We start from the raw sequence: 20,234 nt of genomic DNA on the forward strand, positions 1-20,234 counted from the left end.
TCCTGGCTCTGGAACTTGACTAGTTTTGTGACTGTAGACAAGTTCCTTAACCTCTCTTGGCCTTCATTTCCTCACTTGTAACAGGGGGAGGATAAGATTTGCTCAGTCTCACAGGGTTATTGTTAGAAGAGCACTTTGTAAATTATGAAGTGCTCACATAGCTGTGAGTTAGTGTTTGTTCTTTTTCCGTTGTGATATCTGGATTTATGGCATCCCTCCCTCTCTTCTTGATCAAATTTGCATGTTTCTGGCCAACTGTATTCTTCCAAGTCCTCAGGAGAGTCATTCAATCCCTAGCTAATAGCCTGTCATTCTGGTACCTTAAACTATGGTTCAGAGAAATAAATCCTGTTCTGATAACAGCTCACTAAAAAAAAAAGTTTTTCTTAATGCATCATAGTTATCTACGGTATCCCTCCCCCTGTATTATAACGAATAGCATCTTAAGACAAAAAAAAGGAAAAGAAAAAAAATCTGCAAAAGTGATAAATAAAGTCTGAAAATAGGTGCCACATTTGTGGGCCTTCCACCTCTGAGAAGGGATGAGGGGAGAGTGTCTTCTAACATCTTGTCTTTGGAAGTTTGCAACATTCCCTTTTGATAATGTGTGTGCGATTGTGCTTTCCATTTATGCTGTTGTATTACCTGTGTCTATTGTCTTCATGTTTCTGCTTACCTCATTCTACATCAGTTCATGTAGACCTTTCCATGCTTCACTGCATTCATTACATTCATCACTTCTTGCGGCACAAGGGGAAAGGGGGAGGGGAAAAACATTTATTAAATACCTACTATATATCAGGCACTATTCTAAGTACTTTACAAATATTAACTCATTTGGTCTTCACAACAGCCCCAGGAGGTAGGCAATATTATTATCCCCATTTTACAGTTGAGGAAAGTGAACTTGAGAGAGGTAAGATGGCTTGCTTAGGATCACATAGCTATTGTGTCTGAGGCTGAATTTGAACTCAGGTCTTCTTGGCTTTAAGCCCAGTATTCTGTCCACTGGACCCACCTTAGCCACTTCTGCAGCTAGCACGATAATATTCAATTATATACATGTATGAAAATTTGTTTAGCCATTCCCCAATTGATGCGCATTTACTTTGTTTCTAATTCTTTGTTATCACAGAATAGTGCTGCTATAAACATTTTGTTATATATGAGAACTTTTCTTCTTATCAATGGCCTCCCTGGGGTATAAGAATAATAATGGAATTTCTGGATTCTTTTGGTATGAACATTTTAGTCACCTTGTATGCATAATTCCATCTGATTCTCAAAATAGTTATATTGATTCACAGCTCCACCAACAATGCACTTATGTTCCTATCTTCCTACAACCCCTCCAAGCCCATTAAATAATTTTTTGGCAGTTTGGTTGATATGACACTGAATAAATAAATTAAGTAGAATTGCCATTTTTATTATATTGGCTCTGCCTATCTATGGGCAATTAATATTTTTCCAATTATTTAGATCTGATTTTATTTGTATAAAAAAAGTTTTGTAATTTTGTTCATATTGTTCTAGGTGTCTCGACAGGTAGACTCTCAAGTTTTTGTCTACAGTTATTTTAAATGGAATTTCTCTTTCTATCTCTTCTTACTGAGTTTTGTTGATAGTATGCAGAAACACAGATGATTTATGTGGATTTATTTTATATCCTACAACTTTGCTAAAGTTGTTAATTATTTCCACTAGCTTTTTAGTTGATTCTCTAGGATTCTCTAAGTATGCCATCATGTTATCTGCAAAGAGTGTTGTTTCTTCAATGCTTATTTTAATTCCTTCCATTGCTTTTTCTTCTCTAATTGCTATAGCTAGCATTTCTAGTACATCATTGAATAATGGTGGTGATAATGGACATTCCTTTCTTCATCTCTGGTCTTATTGGGAAGGCTTCTAGCCTATCCCAGTTATAGATAATGCTTGCTGATAGTTTTAGATAGATACTACTTATCACTTTAAGAAAGCTACATTTATTCTTATGCTTTCCAGTATTTTTAACAGAAATTGTATTTTGTCAAAAGATTTTTCTGCATCTGTTGAAATAATCATATGATTTTTGCATTGTTGTTATTGATATGGTCAATTATGCTGTTTTCCTAATATTGAACCAACCCTGCATTCCTGATTTAAATCTCATCTGGTCATAGTATATGATCATTGTGATATATTGCTGTAATGTCCTTGCTAGTATTTTATTTTAAAAGTTTGCATCAATATTCTCTAAGGAAATTGGTCTATGGTTTTCTTTCTCTGTTTTTGCTCTTCCTGGTTAGGTATCAGCACCATATTTATGTCATAAAAGGAATTTGGTAGGACTCTGTCTTTACCTACTTTCCCAAATAGTTTATATAACCTTGGAATTAATTGTTCTTTAAATGTTTAGTAGAATTCATTATGAATTCATCTGTCCTGGGGATTTTTTCTGAGGGAGCTTATTTGTGACTTGTTTAATTTCTTTGTTTTTTTAAGATGGGATTATTTAAGCATTCTATCTCCTCATCTGTTAGTCTGGCAATTTATATTTTTGTAACTATTCATCCACTTCACTTAGATTGTCAGATTTATTGGCATATAATTGGGTAAAATAGCTCCTAACACTTGCTTTAATTTCATCTTCACTGGCAATGAATTTACCTTTTACATATTTGGCATTGGTGATTTGGTTTTCTTTCTTTCTTCAAATTAACCAATGACTTACCTATTTTATTGTTTTTTTTTATAAAACCAACTCCTAGTTTTGTTGATTAATTCAATGGTTTACTTTCTTTAAATTTTATTAATCTCTGCTTTGATTTTTTAGGATTTCTAACTTGGTGTTTAATTGGGGATTTTCAACTTTTTCTAGTTTTTTTTTTTTAGTTGCATGCCCAATTCATTGATCTGCTCTTTCTCTGTTTTATTGATGTTAAGTGTTTAGAGATATAAAATTCTCCCCTAAGTACTGTTTTGGCTGCATCCCATAAATTTTAGCATGTTGTCTCATTGTTGGCATTCTCTTTAATGAAATTACTTATTGTTTCTATGATTTGTTCTTTGACCCACTCATTCTTTAAAATTAAATTAGTTTCCAATTAATTTTTAATCTGTTTCCATGGCCTTTTTATTGAATGTAATTTTTATTGTCTTATGTTCTGAAAAGAATCCATTTACTATTTCTCTTTTTGCATTTGTTTGTGAGGTTTTCATATGCCCTCAATTTTTGTGTGGGTGCCATGTACCACTGAGAAAAAGATATATTCCTTTCTATTCCCATTCAGTTTTCTCAGAGGTCTGTCATAGCTAATGTTTCTAAAATTTTATTCATATTAACTTCTTGTTTATTTTTGGGTTACATTTATCAGTTCTGAGATGGGAAAGTTGAGGTCCCTTAGTAGTATAGTTCTGTTGTCTATTTCTTCCTATAACTCATTTAATTTTTCTTTTAAGACTTTGGATGCTATGCCATTTGGTGCATATATGTTTCATTTTGATATTACTTCACTGTCTATGATACCTTTTAGTAAAATGTAGTTTTCCTACTTATCTCTTTTAATTAGATTTATTTTTCCCTTATCTGAGATCATGCTGGCTATCTTTGCTGTGTGTCACTCTGTTTCAAGTGTGTTTCTTGTTAAACAACGTATTGTCTGATTCTGATTTTTAATCTATTCTGCTATCTACTTCCATTTTATGGGTAAGTTCTTTCCATTCACATTCATAGTTATGATTACTAACTATGTATTACTCTCCATCCTATTATTCCCCCTGTTTATCCTTCCTTCTCTCTCTCTCTCTCTCTCTCTCTCTCTCTCTCTCTCTCTCTCTCTCTCTCTCTCTCTTTCTCTCTCTCTCTCTCTCTCTTTCTCTCTCTCTCTCTCTCTCTTTCTCTCTCTCTCTCTCTCTCTCTCTCTCCTTCTCTCTCTCTCTCTCTCTCTCTCTCTCTCTCTCTCTCTCTCTCTCTCTCTCTCTCTCCTTCTACCCTGTCCCTCCTCATAAGTCTATTTTGTTTCTGAGCACTACCTCCCCTCAACAACCCTCTTTTCTATCAGCCAGTCTTCTCTTATCCCCCTCACCTCCTACTTTCCTGTAGGGCAAGATAGATTTCTATACACAACTGAGTGAGTATGTTATTGCCTCTTTGGGACAATTCCAATGAGAGTAAGATTCAAGCATTACCTGCCACTCCCTCCACTGTAAAAGCTCTTCCTTTCATGTTTATTTTATACGAGATTATTTGCCCCATTTTACCTCTCCCTCCCCCATATTTCAGTGTATCCCTCTTTCTCAACTCCTTTATTTTATTTTTAAATCATCCTATCATAATCAATTCATACCTATGTCCTACATCTATGGATACTCCTTCTAACTGTCCTAATAATGACAAAGTTCTTAGGAGTTACAAGTATCATCTTGCCATATAGGAATGTAAACAGTTTAGCCTTATTGAATCCCTTATAATTTCTCTTTCATGTTTACCTTCTTTATGCTTCTCTTGAGTTTTGCATTTGAAAGTCAGTTTTTCTATTTAGTTCTGTTTTTTTCTTCAGTAATGCTTGAAAGTCCTCTATTTCGTTGAATATCCATCCCTTTCCTGCCCTCGAAGGATTATACTCAGTTTTTCTGGGTAAGTTATTCTTGGTTGTAATCCTAGCTCTTTTGCTTTCTGGAATATCACATTACAAGCCTTCCAGTCCTTTAGTGTAGAAGCTGCTAAATGTTGACTGTGGCTCCACAATATTTGAATAGTATTTTTTTTTCTGACAGTTTGCAATATTTTTCTTTGACCTGGGAGCTCTGGAATTTGGCTATAATATTCCTAGGAGTTTTCATCTCCTTCAGAAGATGATGAGTGAATTCTTTCAATTTTTATTTTACCCTCTGATTTTGGGATGTCTAGGCAGTTTTCCTTGATAATTTCTTGAAAGATGATATCTAAGCCCTTTTTTTTAATTATGGCTTTCAAGTTCAATAATTCTTAAATTAGCTCTCCTTGATCTTTTTTCCAGGTCAGTCATTTTTCAGATGATACAGTCCACATTTTCTTCTATTTTTTGTTCTTTTGGTTTTGTTTTATTGTTTCTGGATGTCTCATGGAGTCATTAGCTTCCATTTGCCCAATTCTAATTTTTGAGGAATTATTTTCTTCAATGCATTTTTGTGCCTCTTTTACCATTTGGACAATTCTGTTTTTTTAAGGTGTTGCTTTTTTTTTTTTAGTATTTTTTGTGCCTCCTTTATCAAATTGTTGACTCTCTTTTCATAATTTTCTTGCATCACTCTCATCCCCTCCCCATTTTTTCTTCTATATCTCTCATTTGAGAGTTAAAATCTTTTTTCAGCTCTCCTAGGAATTCTTTTTGGGCCTGTGACCAATTCACATTTTTCTTTGAAGCGCTGCATATGACTATTTTGTCTTCATTGTCTCCTTCTGAGTTTGTGGCTTGATCTTTCCTGTCACCATAGTAACTTTCTATGTTGGTTTTTTTTTTTTTGCTAATTTCTTGACTTTTTTTTATCTTCATATTAAAGTTGGGCTGTGTTCCCAGGGTGGGGGGGGCACTATTCCTAGCCTCAGGTTTTTTGTGCTAATGTTTTCAGAGCTTTTTCTAGGGATCTGCAAGTTTTCAGTTCTTCCAAGGAGGTGTGATCTAAGGAGAGATGCGGTCACTGCTCTCCTAGCCTGAGCTTTGGTCTATGAGTGACCATAAGCCCTCTTTTCCTCCCTGGAACTGTAATCAGGGCCTTTGCACCTCTGTGGTCTCAAACTCTCGTGAGCTAGTGCTCCCCTTAGCTCTGGCACTGTGACATGGCACTGCACATGGGCAATGTCACATAGTCCTACACTGAATGTCAACGAAGGGTCCCCTGTAATTTCCTTCTGACCAGTTATACGACCCCCTTGCTGTTTATGTTTTGAGAGCTCTAGAAGTTACTGCTGCAGCTGATGAACTGCCTCCAAGGCCTGCTACTGGTACTCTGATGCTGACTGGGCTGTGGGGGGGGATCTGACCACTACCTTGCTGAAACAGACCTTTCCTGCCTACCTCTGAAGTTGTCTTGGGCTGGGAAATTGTTCCACCCCGAGTTTTAGTTGGTTCTGCCACTCCAGAAATCAATTTGAGGCATTATTTTAAAGTGGTTTGGAGGGGAATTTGGGAGTGCATAGGTGAGTCCCTGCCTTTTCTCCACCCTCTTTCTCTTTTTCTTAAAGACCTGCTCTCCCTATCTCTCCCAGGCTGGAAGTGCAAGGGCTACTTATTATCTATTCCCACTACTGATTTTCCTGGGAAGTTCGATTTGCTCCATTTCCAGTTTGGGTCAGTTTGGCCCTTCCTAGGCAACCCGGCAGCCCGCTTCTCCTCGGGGTTCACTATACTGATGTCTCACTCACCTAATTGGCTTAGCCCAGTGCAGCTCAGAATTCCCACACTGAAGAGATATACTGCTGTTAGCCTCCCTGGGAGCTAGGATTGCCATGCTATACCACCATGCCTGGCTGTGTTACATTCTTATACTCACTAATTTCCTGATCCTGTTTCTAATTCCTCTCCACCTCTTTAAAATCTTTTCTTTACTGGTATTCTTCTTGAATTATTTCCTCCATCCTGCCTAGCAACCTTTTGTCCCATCTATGAAGTCAGAATGAAAGGACCTATTCCCCAAGCCCTTCTACTTTCTGTATGACTTTGACATTAAAGAAAAGCCATCGAAATCTCCTTTTCCAATGCATCCTAAGGGTCAGAGGACCTTTCTTTCTGACTTGTAGCTCAAACCTTCCATATGTGTTGTCTCCTGCATCAGAATGGGAGAATCTTGAGACCAGGGCTTGTCTCACTTTTCTATTTATATTCCCAGCACTTAGCATAGCGCTTTGCATATAGTAAGTGCTTATTAAATGCTTCACTAATATGAGCTCCTATTAAAATCTCAAATCCAGTTTGATTACTATTGATATTCTACTTATTGATATATAATACACACAAATATATATATGTATAAATATATTATACTATAAAATATAGTGTTATATAGTATAACACATTTTGTGTTATATATTAATAATATATGTATATATATGTGTATGTATGTATGTGTACACTGCCTTGAGAAGATTCTGTCAGTAATACCACTGAAAGACATCATGGTGTAGTGGAGAGATCACTGGTTGGAATTCTAGGTCCCTGCCACTAACTAGCCGTGAGACTTTGAGTAAATTACTTCATCTTCCTGGGACTCCATCTCCTCAGCTATAAACCAGTGGTGTTTGTTTAGGTGATCTTCTAACTCTAAAACTCTGTTATTCTATTAATGTGTGTTCTCCAAGCAATGTTTGGTCATTCGTTTCTTTCTTCTCCTAAAGCAGAGCTGTATATTCATAGCTCTTTCCATAACTGGAATATCAAGCCCCTTTCCCTAACAAGAATAAATTAACCACTGAGAATAGTTCCTGTGCTGCAGTAGCAAGCTTAAAAGTTTTGGAGGGAGTCAGGTGAAAGTAAGGGCAAATATTGATATTATCTGCAATAAGGATTCAGTTATCATTGAGGGATGAGCTTTGATATGTACATTCCTGAGTGAACTTTTCTTATTGTATCTTAAAGCCAAATAGAAAGATCTTTTCAATTATTCATTATTTGGAATTAGCCCTACCCCTTTTCCTTTCCATTAGCTTGGATAATTGAGATTTAACTGTATTTATTTATTTGTTTGTTTGTTTGTTTTACTCCTGCTCTGCCTTTTCCATTCCCCAAATCCACTCAGCCTTTTTATTGAGAGTGTAATCATCCTGGTAGGTGAGGGTGACAATCCCTTCATACAAGGTTCAGACCAGCACTCTTTCATGCTCAAGTAGAAAATAAATAGTGATCCATATATGCTTCTTTCTTCCTTGTCCTAGAAGGAGGCAGCATCACAAAGCCAAAGAGAGAAAGAACAGAGGAAGGTCTGGTGACTTAGATGGACCTCCCTGGAAGCTGACTTGAGAACTAAGAGAAGGAACTAGAAAGATCAGGTGATGAGATCTGTAAGTGTGAGAGTTGGGGAACTTGGTGAGAAGCCATGACAGCAACTGAGAGAAGTGGTGAAAACATTGGACAGAATTGCAGCCAAGGTAAAATTGGGTAAGAGATAGAAGTAGTGACAGCTTACAGCTGGGAGTGAGAAGTCTGAGATGGGGAGAAAGGTGAGATCCTGTCCTTGTGTGAAGAAATAATTCAGGCAAGCAAGGAGGGAAACAGCAAACCACATTCCTTGAGATTTTCCTTGTTCTTTAACCTGCCAGCATACCAGAACTGTTGGAGTGGTGTCCCCTTCACTCAGAAAACCAAAACCAAAACCAAAAGAAACCAAACCAACAGCTGAGTTTCCTAACAAGGACTCCTACAAGAACCTCTACAACATGGGTTTTTATGCTTCCGTTCTCTCCTCTCTCTAATCTGTCCTCCATAGTACTACCAGACTCATCTTTCTTATGTATAGCTCTTGTCCTCTCACCCTTTCATGCAGTATCTTTAATGGCTCCGTATTGCTATGGTGAAAACTTCTTTGATTGGAATTCAAGACCCTCCACAATCTGATGCCACTCTACCTGTCAAGCCTAATCTCATATTATTCCCCTACGCATACCTTATTCTCCTGCCAACTAGGACCACATCCTGAACATAGCTTGTCTCTGTGTCTTTGCTCATATGGTTTCCTATGCATGGAATGCCCTTTTCTCCTGTCTTTGCTGGCTAAATTCTTTTTAGGGCTGATTTATAGATTTGTGATTTCATTAGTATTCAAGTCAACAACTTCAAATTGGAGAGGTTACATCACTTGCCCAGGGTCACAAAGCCAGGTGTGACAGAGCATAGACTTAATCTTCCTGATTTTGATACCAGCCCTCTAACCATTATACCACACTGCCTCTCCCAGAATTCCTATTCATTCTTTATAATTCAACTCAAATGCTACCTCTGTTCTCCCATGTTGGTAATGATCTTTCCCATTAGACTCCCATAGAACTTTATTCTGTATTTTTCTAACATACTTATTACATACAATATTATATTTTGTTATACAATTTTACTTACAATATTATATACAATAAGTATTAAATACTTCTGCATTTTTCTGATATACTTATCATATAATATTATGTATTATAGTTATCTATTTCTGTCTTATTCCCTTTGTAGAATGTAAACTCCGTAAGGTAGGGATCCTATCTTATCTGAACTCAGTATCTCTCCTAGGACACTGCTCAATATACAACAGACTCTTTTTTTAAAATATTATTTTTTAGACATTCTTTTCCTTTAAAATTTTTAGTTCCAAAAATTTTAGTTCCAAATTCTCTTCCTCCGTCCTTCCCCCACCCATTGATAAGGCAAGCAATATGATATCTATTATACATGTAAAATGATGCAAATCATCTTTCCATATTATCCCTATTCCCCCCCCAAAAAAAGCAAAAAAAAAGAAAAGAAAAGAAAGAAAATGAGAATATTATACTTCAATTTGCATCAGTTCTCTCTATGGAGGTAGACAGCATTTTTAAACCATGAGTCCTTTGGAATTGCCTTGTATCATTGTATTGATCAGAGTAGCCAAATCTTTCACAGTTGATTATCATGATAACATTGCTGTAACTGTGTACAATTATTTCCTGGTTCTTCTCACTTCACTTTGCATCTTCTCAGTTTCCAATTGTTTGCCACTGCAAAAAGAGCTACTATTTAAAAAATGTATACATATAAGTCCTTTTCCTTTTTCTTTGATCTCTTTGGGATACAGACCTAGTAATGCTATTGCTGGTTCAAAGGGTACACAGTTTTATAGCCCTTTGGACATAGTTTCAAATAGCTCTCCAGAATGGTTGGGTCAGTTCACATCTCCACCAACAGTTCATTAGTGTACCTATTTTTCCCTCAAACCCGCCAGCATTTGTTATTTCTGATAGATGTAAGGTGGTACCTCAGAATTGGTTGGAATGTAGAGATCGTGAAAGGGAGTAATGCATAGACAGCCTAGGCTGAAACCAGATTGGAAAAGTCTTTAAAAACCAAACAAAAGAGTTTATTGTTTAACCCGGAGGTTATGGAGTAATTGAATTTCTTTGAGCAGAGCATACATGGTCAGATCTGTGATTTAGGAACATTAATTTGGCAGATAGATGGAGGATGTTGGAGCACTGAGAAACTGATTGCAGGGAGACCAATTAGGAGACTATTGAAAGAGTCATAGGGTCGTAGATCCAGAATGCTCCTCAAAGACATCTAATCCAACCTCCACATTTTACAGTGGAGGAAACTGAGACCCAGGGAAGCTAAATGACTCTCCCAGATAATAAATGTCAGAGCTAGGAATTAAACCTAAGCCGTCTGCCCCCTGAGACAATGCTCTTTCTACAGTTCCATGCAGGTGAGTGGTGATGAGGACCTGAATTAAGGTGGTTGTGATGTGCACAAAGAGAAGGAAATAGGTGCAAGAGATATTGAGGGGGAACTGACAAGTCTTGGTAGTTGACTGGATATGACGTAGGGGGAGGTTGAGGGTGAGTGAAGAGTTGAAGATGAATCTGAGGTTGTAAACCTGGGTGACTGGAAGGATAGGGAAACTCTCAACAGAACTAGAGAAGTTAGGAGAAGAGGAGAGCTTTGGGCAGTGTTCCTAACTTTTATGCGGACCTTTTTGGAAGCCTACAGATCCCTTCTTAAGGATGCATGCTTTTAAATGCATAAAACAAAATATATGGAATTACAAAGGAAATACATTATATTGAAATATAGTTACCAAAATATTTTAAAACCTATGATAAGGGCAGCTAGGTGGCACAGTGGATAGAGCACCAGCCCTGGAGCCAGGAGGACCTGAGTTCAAATCTGGTCTCAGACCAGACACTTGACACTTACTAGCTTTGTGACCCTGGGTAAGTCACTTAACCCCAATTGCCTCACACAAAAAACAACCTATGATGTTCAGACCCCAGGTTAAAAACTTGTAGTTTAGAAGGACGCATAATGAATTCAATTTTTCATATATTGAATTGGAGATATCTAGCAGGTGGAGATGTCCAGCAGTCAGACATGTGGGACTAAAGCTCAGGAGAGAAACAGTGTCTTAGAGACAGACGAGTATGTATGACAACAGATGTTTAACATGAATTCAATGTTGAATATTCTTGATTAAGCCTATTTTCTTGCTCCCCAGCTTTTCCAGTGATTGAAAATGGTCAAGTGGAATGTCCCCAAGGATACAAGAGACTGAATCACACTCACTGTCAAGGTAAGAATGAACTGGAATTCTAGGTTGTAGTAAGAAGGGGTGTAAAAAGAGGAAGACTGTTAAGAGCTGATAGTGTAGACACATTGACCTCATCTCCACATTGATATATCATGATGCACTCCCTAGTGATTGGAAGACTTCAGGTGTTGCTCCCCAAACCACAATTGCTTTGGGGCAGTGTGGTGTTATGATGGAACACTGGTCATGGATTGGAGGAAAGCAGTTAAGAGGAATGCAGGGGATACCACTGAAGAATGGAAGAATGAACCCGCCTAAGGCTAAAGTTGGAATATTCAGGAAAAAGGACAGGGTTTGGAAGCACCAATTGGACAGGGTGTCTGCTAAATTACTTTTCCCAAGAACCTGACAAGTACACCTTAGTCAACCAGATTTAGTCATTCCCTATCTATCCATGGACTGGGCTTTCTGAATCTAGACTTTTGAGTCCCCAATGAAGATAAATAAATAAGAAAGAAGCTTTCTACTCTGACTGCCAAGGAACCAAACATGGTTGCTTAGGTCATTCTTTCCATTATCCCCTGGTCTATAGCTGATGGGACAAATACTAAGACCTTCCCCTATCCTTTTGGATGGATCCAGTCCTCTTATTAAAAGCCAGTTCTTGCCCTCCCTTACTCTCTCTACCCTGTTGGAGACTCTGCAAATGAGCCTGGTCCAAGAAAAATTAGAGTTAGACATCTGGAATGGATGAAGGCTTATGTGGGAACAAAATAAAGAGACCTGATCATATCTAGAAAATAGTGTCATTCCAAGAGACTATAGCAAGAACTTGAGAGATTGGATGGGCTGGTGGGAGGTACCCTGGTGGTTCATGTTTGAATGACTTCATGTGAAAAGTATATAGTAGGATATGTCTTTAGGGAAAATGGGTACAGAGAATTCTATTAGTTGTTTTCCTATAGAAAAGTAATTGGCTATGTTTTGCGTGACCTCACATGTAAAATTAATGTCATATTGCTTGCCTTCTCAATGAGTGGGGGAGGGAGGGAAAGAATTTGGAACTCTAAGTTTTAAAAAAAAATGAATGTTAAAATTTTTTGAACTGTAATTGGGAAATATTTAATGAATTTTTAAAAAAATAAATGATCACAGAAAAAGGAAGATTAAAAAAAAGAAAAGTAATTGGCAAAAAGGATTTGTAACCTGGGTGGGATAATCATCTCAAAGAAGCCCTAGATGGAAACATGATTGCCAAGAATCAAAATCACAGAATCTCAGCTTTGAAAAGGACCTTGGAGGGTGTCAAACACAATCTACACATATTCATTGCAACATCTTCACTTGGTAGTCATTTAGCTGTTGCTCAATGTCCTGGTGGGAACTCATCTCCCCTTTTCAGAGACAGCCTAAATTGTTAGGCATTTTTCCTCCCAATCTTGAATTTACCTCTTTGTAACTTCTCCCCATTACTCCTAGTTTTTCCCTCTTGTGCCAAACAGAGAAAATCTAACCCCAAGTCTTCTCTTTCCTAATAGCTTCAATTTATTTCATATGACATGATATTAAGGACTTCTAACATTCAGGTGACCCTCCTCTGCACACTCTCCAGCTTTCAACATCCTTCCTAAAATGTGCTATCCCAAAGTAAATACAATATTCTAGATGTGATCTGACCAGGGAAGCAAAGTGTTGTTATTCAGTCATTTTTCAGTCATGATCCCATTTGGGATTTTCTTGGCAATAATACTGGAGTGGTATTTGACTGATGAGGAAACTGAGGCAAACAGGGTTAAGTGACTTGCCCAGGGCCACCCAGTTGGTAAGTATCTGAGGTTGGATTTGAACTTAGGTCTTTCTGACTCTAGGCCTAGTGCTGTATCCACTGCATCACCTAGCTGCCCCACACAATATTCTAAATGTGACCTGACTAGGGCAGCAGAGTACAGCTGAACCATCATTCCACTGGTCCTAGATAGTATACCTCTCTTGATATAACCCAAGAGGGTGTTATGCATGTGTATGTACATACACACACACATATGCATGCACACACCTGTACAAAAATAAGAGCTTTGTAAAACTTAAGAAGGTATATCAATGTCAGCTGTCATATCTTTCTATCTAAATTATACCACTGACATGCTGACTGTGAAATCAAGGAATGGAGAAATAGTAGCAAAACAGAGACCTCATCCTGAGTGTGACTAGGTCTGTCGCAGACTGCTAAGCCTCTAAAGATCTGACTTGGTTTTCCTAGACAAGGCAAAGCTAGCTGTGACAGGGAACTCTATCCAGGGTCCTGTCTTCTTGTCAGCTAAGAAAGGCCAGTGTGGGGGAAGCCAGGGAAGTAGCTGAATGGACAGGTTCAGTGCAGGCACAGTAGATGCTCCTCAAGAATGGCATGGCTAACCTGTCAAAACACTGAGCGTGCAATGCTTTCACAGTCACTAAAATCCAAAGCAGGCTGGAGACTTTGGCACTGTGGGTTTATCCCTGGCTCCGTCTCCGCCTCCCCACAGGGTTGGCACTCTTACCTTGGCCTTAGTGGCCAGGAGAGAGAGATTTCTTGGGCACATGTAAGATCTGGATCACTAACCCCTAGGGCTTTGTCTGAGACCCCAGATCTGCCGCTGCGCAGGAAAGTAAACAGTCCCCACTTGGTAGTGCCTGGCAAAGGCACCAGGACTGATAGAAACCAGGTCCCTGTTCAGCATGAAGCATTTGAGACCCCCTCTGCTGGCTGTGGAGCTGGGAAATAGAGTCTGAGAGAGAGAGGTGCCAAGAGGCTGCTTTACATTAGAGGCTGGCTTGAGTTCTTTTCCAGAACCAAGGCAGCAACACCAAGTGTGGACTGGTCCTGACCTCACGGACGTACCCTGAAGTGCAGGGTGGATATTTCTGGCTCTTCTCCTGGAGAGATGCTAAGTGCATGACATTAGCAGTAGACTCCCATGCAAATTTGAGTCCCATATATTGGCATCACAGCCATAATCAAAATCCTGATTTGAGTGGGGGTGGGGTGGGGAACGGAGGGTTGGTATATTTCAAGAGAGGTAGAGCATCTTTATTTTTTAAAAAGTTTGTAATGAAGTCAAAAGCCACCAACAACAAAGACAGCCAAATAAAATACAAAATAAACAACAAAATATTGCATGGAACCTTTAACATTCAACAAAGTAAAACCGAGAAAGTGAACAGAAAATGAAAGAAGACTGGCTGTGTGACCCCTGGGCAAGTCACTTAACCCCAATTGCCTTGCCAAAAAAAAAAGAAAAAGAAAAAGAAAAAGGAAAAGGAAAAGGAAAAGGAAAAGAAAATAAAAGAAGAAATTAATTTGATCTGTCTCTTTTCATTTCCATATGAGGTTCTGCTAACTCTGATTTGCTGTTGTTTTTTAATGTATAGTTGTAGCCAGTGTGAGGATGTGAATCCAGTTCTGCTAATCTCAGTTTGGACCATTGAATGGGATTATAGATTTAGAGCTGGAAGCAATTTCAGGGAACATGTTGGCCCACACCTTCACTTTTACAGATGAAGAGACTGAAGCCCAAGGTCACATAAGAAGAGGCAAAGCTTTTGGCGCTCTTTCTACTGTGCCACACTGCCTTTCTAAAACAAACAAACAAACAAACAAACAAGCAAACAGACAAATTACCCTTCAATTCTTCCATCCTGTTTTGGTGACTAGATAGATATCTTCATCTTGAACCTCCCCTTTATCAAATACAGAAGCTTTACTCTAGGATTACTTTGCTCCCATTATTTTCTCTCCTTATGTCCTTTCCCTTTTCCCCCACTCTGTTTCTCTCATATTGTTAGGGTAGTGATGAAAGGAAATGGTTTCTCTTTGAAATAAGAGGAGTTGGTGGAGAAGCTCCTTGCAAGGACAGGATTCTTATCAGTCAAATTCAAATAGTTTGGTAGGAACACAAATATGTGAGTGTTGCAGTCAGCGAGCATTTATTAAGCACCTACTATGTGCAGCTGGGTGGTACAGTGGATAGAGTGCTGGCCTGGAGTCAGAAAGCTCATCTTCTTGAGTTCAAATCTGTCCTCAGACACATAGAAGCTGTGTGACCTTGGATAAGTCACTTAACCCTCTTTGCCTCAGTTTCCTCATCTGTAAAATGAGCTGGAGAAGGAAATGACAAACTAATCCAGTATCTTTGCCAAGAAAACCCCAAATGGGGTCATGAAGAGTTGAACACAACTGAAAAAAAAACTGAACAGCATGTAGCAGACACTATGCTAAGTGCTGGGGATACAAAAAAAGTGGGGGGGGAAGGTCAGTCCCTGATCTCAAAGAGCTCACAGTCCAAGAAGTGGGGGAGGAGACAACATGCAAACAACTATGTATAAACAAGATCTATACAGGACAAATTGGGAGTCGTCTCAGAGGGAAGATATTAAGAGTAAAAAGGACTGGGAAAGGCTTTTATAGAAGGTGGGAATTTAGCTGAGACTCGAAGGAAGTTAGGAAGGAAGTGGAGATGAGGAGGGAGAGGGAGTTCTGGTCATGGGAGATGGTGAAAATGACTGGAGTTGAGAGATGGGTGAGGAATAGTAAGGAGGCTACTGTCACCAGATCACAGAGCATGTGGAGAGGACTAAGGTATAAGGAGCCTGCAAGGGTAGGAAGAAGCCAGGGGAAGAAGGATGATAATAGAAAAAAGATCATGGGGCAGCTAGGTGGTGCAGTGGATACAGCACTGCCCTGAAAGTCAGGAGGACCTGAATTCAAATCTAGGCTAGCTGTGTGACCCTGGACAAGTCACCCAACCTTGATTGTTTCAAAGAAAAAACAGAAAGAAAAAAGATAGAGTTGGAAAGGCCCTCAGTGACCATCTAGTTCAACCTACTCATTTTACAGAGATTATTTCCCAGAACGTTATAGGCTAAAGATGAATAGAAGAAAGGTAGCAAACAGACAGAGAGCTCTTGGAAGAAGGCAAACCATAGGCCAGTGGCTAAGGAAATTCATCTGGGAGGGAAAGGACAGCAGTGGCAGCAGTGGAGGAATGGGCTATTGGACCCACTGTCCGACTTTCTGAGCTTAAGATAGGATCCATGGGAATTGTGACAACCTGCATGGGCAGGCAGTACAGATAAGCAGGAGCAATGGATGCAGAAGGGATGATGCTCCCACAGGAAGCAAGAAGCAAGGAGGACCAAGACGGAAAAATGATACCAATTCAGTCTTCCCCAAAGATGCTCCACCTCCATCTTTGCCGTGATTATTCTTATCGCTATTGGCAATGTATTTCTGACTGCTGGACTTGGGTCTGATTCCATTTATATTCTTATCTGTTTGTAATAAATAAGTTTCTGCTTTCACTGGCTGCCTTGGTTGCTAACTGATGAACTAATTAGAATAACCCAGAAACAAGTAGAATTCAAATGTTTCCAGAGAGTAGATTCCTGGGTGGGGGCTCAAGCCATGATGCTATTTTCAGTTAAGTCTCCAGGACTGAACCTAGTCTGTCTTTGGTTGACACAGGGGCTACATTAGCAAATGATTTATCTTGATCTAAGAAGTGTGAATTGTCTTAAGTCCTTTTGAAGGGCCCAAAGACTTAGCTATTTTTGTAAGATTTCCTTGAAGTGGATATGTCTTTTTGCAAATTTTTAAACTGTTTGATTTTCAAATGTGTATTGCTTGCCTCAAAAGAAATACTGAGTTTTATTGGGTAGATAATAAAAAAAATTCATGCTTTTTAATTTTGTTTATGCTATATTCCAGGTCTTTTATAGTCCTTTGTCCTTTTTGAGAAATCTGATATAATGAATGTTTTTTGGTAAGCAATTTCTGTGTTTCTTCTGACAGTTTGATGTTTTTCTTTGCCGTTCAACTGTAATGTGTCTACTAGTGCTGAATCCAGGATCCATCTTTGTCAAAGTCCTATGGATTTTTTCCCTGTGTATATCACAGCTTGTTTTGGCTGATTCTAGGATGTTTTAGTGGACATCCTAGAATTTAGCATTTAGAGTCTTTATTTTCTCTACATTTTCTGAGATGTCAGCATTCCTAAGCTTGCTGCACTGTGATCTATCTTTGAGGTCTACAACTTGATTCTGCATTCTTTCCAATTCTTTGGATGATTCAATTATTTTCTAAATTGGTATTTGTCCCAGTTGATCTGTGCTGGCCATTGTAATAAGTATTATCTTTTCCACGTTGGCTATTTTCTTTCTGCATCATTTCCTCCCCATATTGTTATTGTTGTTTCAGTCAGGTCCAACTCTTCATGAATCCATTTGGAGTTTTCTTGGCAAAGATACTGGAGTGATTTGCCATTTCCATCTCCAGCTCATTTTTACAGATGAGGAAAGTAAGGAATTAGGGTTAAATGACTTGCCCAGGGTCACACAACTAGTAAATGTCTGAGGCCATATTTTTACTACCTTTTAATCATAATCTCAGTTCCTCTCATAGTTTTTTTTTTTACTTCAACCTCTTCTTTTACTTCAATTAATCAACAAAAAGTAATTTTGGGGGAAAGACAAGTTCAATTTTTAATGGTTTTTATTCACTATGGCAATGGGACATCTAATTGTTTGTGATGTGGAATTCCAGAGACAGACAAGGTTTGGATAAATAGATTTGTGAGTCAATTACATAGAGATGATAAGATGGATCTGCCAAATGATAGAATATAGAAAAAAAAAAGAAAAGGACTGAGGATAGAGCCTTGGAGTACACCCATAGTTAATGGGTGCAAAGTGGATAATGATTCAGCAAATGAGACTAAAAAGGAATGGTCAAACAGGAAGGAGAACCAAGAGAGAGCAAGACCAGGAAAACCTGGAGAGAGGAGAGAGTGTCTTGGAGGAGAAGGTGGTCAACAGTATCAAATACTGAAGAAAAGTCAAAGAGGATGAAGACCAAGAACAAGCCATTATTAGATTTGGCCACAAAGAGATCACTGGTGACTTTGGAGAAAGCCTGATTTCAGAGGGACTTCTGATTTCCTTACTGGCGTTTATCTTGCTCGTTTTCTTTGAATGTTTCATTTGGCCATTTGAGGATGCTTCTTTGAAATGTCATCCCTTGTTTTTTCTTCCACATGTGTTGCTCCTAGTCTATTAGATAATTCAGTTGCTCCATAGTATCTTTTTAAAATTTGGCTCTCACTCTTCATTTTGTTCATTTTCTATTTTGGTTGATTTTTACTTTCAGATTCTTCAGATCCATTCCTTTACACCTGACCAACAACTTGACATTTCTGTTGATTGTTTTTTAAGATGTATGTAAGGAGCTGGCCTTGCTTCAAACATCTTACTCTGTTATTTTCCAGAGCAGATACTTATACTTATTGCCTGTATAACCTTGGCTAAGTCACTTAATATCACTGAGCCTCAGTTTCTTTATCTGTAAAATGAAGGTATTGGATAGCCTCTGAAGTCCCTTATAGCTCTTGATCTATGATCCAGGTCTACTGTTCTTTTTTATTACATCTTTTCCTTCTTTCCTTCCTTCCTTCCTTCCTTCCTTCCTTCCTTCCTTCCTTCCTTCCTTCCTTCCTTCCTTCCTTCCTTCCTTCCTTCCTTCCTTCCTTCCTTCCTTCCTTTCTTTCTTCCTTCCTTCCTTCCTTTCTTTCTTTCCTTCCTTCCTTAAGTATTATTGATTCCTTTTTTATCAATATCACTTCCCATCGACCCACTTCCCCCAAAAAAGATCCACCCCCATAATAACAAAAAATGGTTAAGTAAAACAAACCAACACATTGTCTATGTCAAGTTAACATATCTTCATTCTCCACCTGTAGGCCACCATCTCTTTGAGGGATGAGAACAATATGTTTCACCACTGGTTTTTTGGAGTCAAGACTGCTCATTGCATTGATCAGAATGCTTAAGGCTCTTAACCTCCCCCCCCCCACATTACTATGGTCATCATTTAAATTGTTTGTGTTTTGAAAAGATTATTGGAAAACTGGAGCACATCCAAGGTGGGTAGGACAACTGGGAGAGTGAGGGGGTCTTAAAACTATGCCATATGAGGAACAGTGCAACGAATTGGTCATGTTTGTTTTCTTTTCTTTCTTAGTATTCCAAACTTAATAATCACTAACAGAAACAAACAGGAACAAAAGATGAAACAATAAACATTACTATTTATCATTTATTTTTAAATGTGTATATCAATGTTAGTACGACATTGACAAAAATGTACTGTTTGCTTTGGTGTCCCCTTCTGAACTCATTTTCTTCTACATATTTTTCCAGATTTTGTTGCTTTTATTAATTTTTCTTACATAGTTGTAGTCAGTATGTATATTGTTGTTTTAATTCTCCTTTCTTCACTCTGTATCACTTCATATCAGCCTTCAGAACTAGGAATGTTTAGTCTAGGGAAGAAAAAACTACAGGGAGATGTGATAATTGTTTTCAAATATTTGAAGATCTATCATGAAAGAAAACAGAGTGGGCTTGTTCTGTATTGCCCCCCAGGGTAGAACTAGAACCAGTAGATAGAAATTATGGAAAGTCAGATTTTGGCTCAACATAAAGAACAATCTAACAATTAGAACTGACAATGAAAAGCTACTGGAGTAGTGAGTTCCCTGTTACTAGAAGTAATCAAAAAGAGATTAAATGCTGGCCTAATGGATAGAGTGCTTGACCTGAAGTCAAGGAGGACCTAAATTCAAATCTTACCTTAAATCTCTTACTAGTTATGTGACCCTTGACAAGTGACTTAACTTCTCTGTTTCCTCATCTGTAAAATGGGGATAATATCACCTACCTCAAAGAGTTGTCATGAGGATCAAATGGAATAACGTAAAACATCTGGCAAATCCTCAAGCACTATACAAATGCTAGCTATTATTGTTATTTTAACCCCCCTGTCACGATCAGTCAGTCAGTAAACACCGATTAAGCTCCTGCCCTCTACCAGGCCGAGTGCTAAGGATGTTGACAGGGGATTATTGTATGGGTGGGGGATTGACCTCCAAAGTGCTCTCTAATTCTATACTTCTAAGACAAACAGGGGAACTGGAAAAATTCTT

The 20,234-nt window shown here is 38.4% G+C and overlaps 1 protein-coding gene across 1 annotated transcript in view; it reads left to right on the forward strand.

Annotated features, from left to right (window-relative positions):
* Positions 1–20,234, forward strand: part of LTBP2 (latent transforming growth factor beta binding protein 2) — a 191,518-nt gene that overhangs the window by 121,429 nt on the left and 49,855 nt on the right. The window contains 1 exon segment of the mRNA XM_020986296.2: positions 11,188–11,262. Within this exon segment, the coding sequence (XP_020841955.1) occupies positions 11,188–11,262 (75 nt within the window).

Source organism: Phascolarctos cinereus, unplaced genomic scaffold, assembly GCF_003287225.1.
Source record: "Phascolarctos cinereus isolate Bilbo 61053 unplaced genomic scaffold, phaCin_HiC Scaffold_3;HRSCAF=262, whole genome shotgun sequence".
NCBI classification, from domain to species: Eukaryota; Metazoa; Chordata; class Mammalia; order Diprotodontia; family Phascolarctidae; genus Phascolarctos; species Phascolarctos cinereus.